General features: G+C 42.8%; 1 protein-coding gene across 1 annotated transcript in view; it reads left to right on the top strand.

The window, feature by feature from the left end:
- Positions 1-4,381, top strand: part of AP3S2 (adaptor-related protein complex 3, sigma 2 subunit) — a 76,227-nt gene extending 71,846 nt beyond the window's left edge. The window contains exon 6 of the mRNA XM_006867128.1: positions 4,253-4,381. Coding sequence (XP_006867190.1) covers positions 4,253-4,381 — 129 coding nt within the window. The remainder of the gene's footprint in view (positions 1-4,252) is intronic.
- The last annotated feature ends 393 nt before the right edge of the window (positions 4,382-4,774 follow it).

Raw genomic sequence — 4,774 nt, 5'->3', positions numbered from 1 at the left:
GGGGATTATAATCAGTGTAATGAAGCAAGTTATATGAAGTGTTGAATGTGAAACTGATGATGTGCCCTGTAAACTTTCACTCAATCCACAATAAAAACCTTAAATTAAAAAAAACAACAACAATGAGTATAATTAATATACATGGACAGAATGTCATTTTTATTACTGATAAAACTTGATGATACACACTTCATGTTTGGGGCAAAGGACCCAATGCCTAGATGAGGTTTGTTATTGTTAGGTGCCATCGAATCGATACCAACTCATAGTGGCTTTATGCACAACAGAATGCAAAACCACCTGGTTCTGGGCCAACCTCACAATCATTGCTACACGTGAGCCTATTACTGCTCCCTCTGTACAAATCCACCTTGTTGAAGGCTCTTCCTCTTTTTCTCTAACCTTCCACTTTATGAAGCTTTATGTCCTTCTTCAAGGACTGGTCCCACCTGATACTGTGTTCAAAGTATGAGAGGTGAAGTGTAGCCATCCAGGCTTCCAAGGAGCACTCTGGCTGTACTTCTTCCAACACAAATTAGTTTGTTCTTGTGGCAGTCCATGGTACTTTTAGTAATGACTTCCAACACCATAGCTAAAATACATCAATTCTTCTGCAATCTTCCGTATTCACTGTCCAACTTTCACATGCATATGAGATTATTGAAAATTCCTTGCATCGGGCGCACCTTAGTCTCAAACTGACATCTTTGCTCTTCATCACTTTATAGCTGGCTCTTCTTTGATGGTTGTGAGATTCCCTGCTCCTGCCTCCAAGACGCTTCCTTTTATACCCATGCTAGAGTTTCCAGTTTTTACCATTAACTCTGCAAACATTCACAGTTGAATCATGTTATCCTATCAGTATCTTCTTCCACTTTCTCTTACTCAGACCCATCAGGAAGAGTCCTTTGATAGGAATTACGAAAAGGATTAAATAAGTCACTGCACTGCACCACACGTAGGCATTAGTGAACTGTAATGAACAGGTACTGGCCATTTTGAATTGGACTGTCAGATGGTTTACTCTGCTGACAATGACAAATTGAAGAGAAATGGCTGTATTCATCATCAAAAAGAATATCGAAGGTCTGTCTTGAAGTACAGTGCTATCGATGATAGGGTAATAGCCAGACGCCTACAAGGAAAACCAATTAGTACAACTATTACTCGAATTTATGCACCGACCACTGAAGCCAGTGATGAAGAAATTGAAGAATTCTACCAACTTCTTCAGCCTGAAACTGATCAAACATGCAATCAAGATGCATCAACAATTACTGGTGATTGGAATGTGAAAGTTGGAAGCACAGAGGGTTTTTGGTAGTTGGAATATAGGGCCCTGCTGATAGAAATGACCCTGGAGATCTCATGGTAAAACTTTGCAAGATTAACGACTTATTCATTGCAATTATATATTTTTTCGACCATATAAACAATAACTATTGGATACATGGACCTTGCCAGATGAAATACACAGGAATCAAATTGGTTATATATGTGTCAAGAGAATACGGAGACGTTCACTATCATCAGCCAAAACAAGGCCAGTTGGTAGAACAGATCATACACAAGTTCAGGCTGAAGCTGAAGTTAAAAGAGGTGCATGAAAGTGTTTATATCCCACCTGAATTTAGAGACCATCGCGAGAACAGATTTTGATACATTGGACACTAACGCCCAAAGACCAAATGAGTTGTGGGATGACACTAAGAACATCATCATAAAGAAGCAAAAAGGTCATTAAAAAGACAGGAAAGAAAGAAGAGACCAAAATGGATGTCAGAAAAGACTCTGAAACTTGCTCTTGAGCACAGAGAAGCTGAAACAACTAGAAGAAATGATTAAGTAAAAGAGCTGAACAGAAGATTTCGAAGGACAGCTCAAGAAGGCAAAGTAGAGTATTACAATGCAATATACAAAGGCCTGCAGTTATAAAGCCTAAAGGAAAGAACATCCTCAGCATTTCTCAAGCTGAAAGAAGTAAAGAAACCATTCAAGCTTTGACTTGTAACATTGAACATGGGTAAAATATTGAACAATGCAGGAAGCATCAAAAAAGATGGAATACACAGAATAACTGTATTGAAAAGAATTGGTTGACCTTCAGCCATTTCAGGAAATGTAACATATGATAAAGAATCGATGAAGGAAGAAATCCAAGTTGCACTGAAGGCATTGGTGAAAAAACAAGACTCCAGGAATTGAGGGAATCTCTCAATACGCTGATACAGCCCTGAAAGCTCTCACTTGTCTACACCAAGAAATCTGGAAGACAACCACCTGATCAACGGATTGGAAGAGATCCATTTTTGTGCCCATTCCAAAGAAAGGTGACCCAAGAGAATGTGGAAATTATTGAACAATGTCATTAATACTACATACAAATAAAATTTTGCTGAAGACAATTTAAAAACGGTTGCAGCAGTACATTGACGGAAAGTCACGTTGGATTCAGAAGATAGCGTGGAATAGGGAGGGGTATTATTGCTGACATTATGGATCTTGGTTGAAAGCAGCGAATGCCTGAAAGATGTGTTATCTTGACTATGTAAAGGTATTTGACTATGTGGATTATAACAAACTATATAGATAACATTGTGAAGAGGAATTCCAGAACACTTAATCCTTCTCATGTGAAACTTGTACATAGAACAAGAGGCAGTTGTTCAAACAGAACAAGGGGAAATGATGTGTTTGCAGTCAGGCAAGTTATGTTCCGGGGTTATATCCTTTCATACTCATTCAGTCTGCATGCTGAGCAGCTAATCCAAGACGCTGGACTATACAGCCTCAGGATTGGAGGAAGGCTCATGAGCAACCTGCCATATGCAGATGACACAACTGTGCTAGCTGTAAACAAAGAGATTTTGAGGCCTTTGTTGTTGAGGTTGGAGGATTGGGATTACAGCTCAATGTAAAGAAGACAGAAATCATCACAATTGAGCAAGAAACAACATTGTGATAAACAGAGAAGAGGTTGAAGTTGTCAAGGATTTCATAGTATACGTTTTTATTATTTTTTTAATTTCCAGTTAGCCTTATTAAAAACTGTAGTAGAGTTTGGGCTGGATTTTTAAATGACTACACCAGTCCACCCCCACATGGCACTGGGCTTAAGAAAGATGTTCACAGTAGGTTCCATCCCATCCCCCTTCCTCGGTCTTACCAGGGAAAAGCGATGACGAAAGCACACCTGTCACATGGCTCACATGGCCGAAATATCAGAACACGTTACTTGTCTAATTATCTGAGTGTCTTACAGAACTTCATTGCTTTGTGTAACGGAACTCCGTCTTACAAAACCAGGAATTCTTCCTGTGAGCACTGGTAGTCCTGGGGAAGAAGGGTTTCCAGACCACAACTATTAGCAGCTGTAGTTCTTTTCGAAATGCAGGCTGGGGAGCTTCCAGGAATAGTAAATGAGTCAGTGGCAAGAGACTTGGAAACCAGTCGAGAAAAGGACACATGCTGGGCGAGGGTGGAACTGAAAGTGGTCAGTAAGAGGGGTAATGCGTTTTGAGAGTGTCTGTCAACTTTTCCTTTTCTTTGCACATGCTGGGCATGAACCTGGAGGGTGGGGGTTAGGCATAGCTGTCTGTCCTCTCTGTGTGTCCTTCCATGATTGGGTATCTACTCTCCCCCTCCTCCATGCCACGGCTTCCCATCTTGTTGCCACAGGACATTTCCACAGCCAGCTCTTTCCATCTCGCTTTAGTAGCTGGACAGCAGTTGCGCTACAGTGCCGACAGTCCTCTTTGTTTTAAGGATTTTTCTGTGACTTTGTATTTGTCTATAAATCTTCAGTTTCTTGAGAAAACCTTTTTTATTTTTTTATTTTAATTTGTTGTGTTTTGTTTCATGACCTGAAAATACCCTGATGCTTTCTATATTATTATGAGTTGCCTCAGCTACAGCAGTTTATTTCGGGACGCCGTTCCAGACCCTGTTGACTGCGGGCGTTGTAAAGCTGCAGGCAGCACAGCCCACATCCTGGAGGAGCGTCCAGTCTTGGAGGAGTGCAGGGCTGGCCTTGCTGTCCCACTGGACCCCAGCGAATGGAAAGCCTGCTTTGTCTCTACCTTGGTCTTTCACTGCTCTCTTTGCCTACATATGAGGAAGGAGGAGGGAAAGTCCGAACTTGATTGCGTGTGTTCAGTTTCAACTTTTTCAACGCCACTCTTCCTTGCTTTCTCGTAAGTGTTAAGCAGATGATGCTGAGAATTTTCTTAACCTGCCTCTCATTTCTCCCCAGGGTGGTCTCTCGGCAGCCCCTGCCCGGGCTGTGTCTGCTGTGAAAAACATCAATCTGCCTGAGATTCCTCGGAACATCAACATTGGCGATCTCAATATCAAAGTCCCCAACCTGTCCCAGTTTGTCTGAGGGTTGAGGTGTGGGTTGCACTGGAGTCCTGAGAGAACCCATGCTGAGCCTTAGAGGAGTCGAAGCCCTGGACCCTGACCCTTCTGTGTGGGGAGACCATTTGGCATTTAATACTCTGTTCACACATGGGCAGCTGTGCCCTGCACTGATGCCCATGGCCGCTGCAGATGAGAGTGGAGACCCCAGCTTCCTTGTGGGCAATGAGCATGCCCAGCCACCTGCACCCATTTCCTCCCGCATGTTGAGCAGGCCCCTGTTTCTGAGATGACCCTGCCCTGCTAGGGTACTGCATGTCTGCCTGTCAGAGTCTTCACCCTTAGCACCATAGGCTGCTGAGGCCGTTACTCTGCCTTCTGCTGGCCAGACCCTTGCCATGCCGAGTGGTGGGGAGTG

This window comes from Chrysochloris asiatica, unplaced genomic scaffold, assembly GCF_000296735.1.
Source record: "Chrysochloris asiatica unplaced genomic scaffold, ChrAsi1.0 scaffold00101, whole genome shotgun sequence".
Taxonomy (NCBI): Eukaryota; Metazoa; Chordata; class Mammalia; order Afrosoricida; family Chrysochloridae; genus Chrysochloris; species Chrysochloris asiatica.
This window is presented reverse-complemented; position numbering and strand designations above follow the sequence as displayed.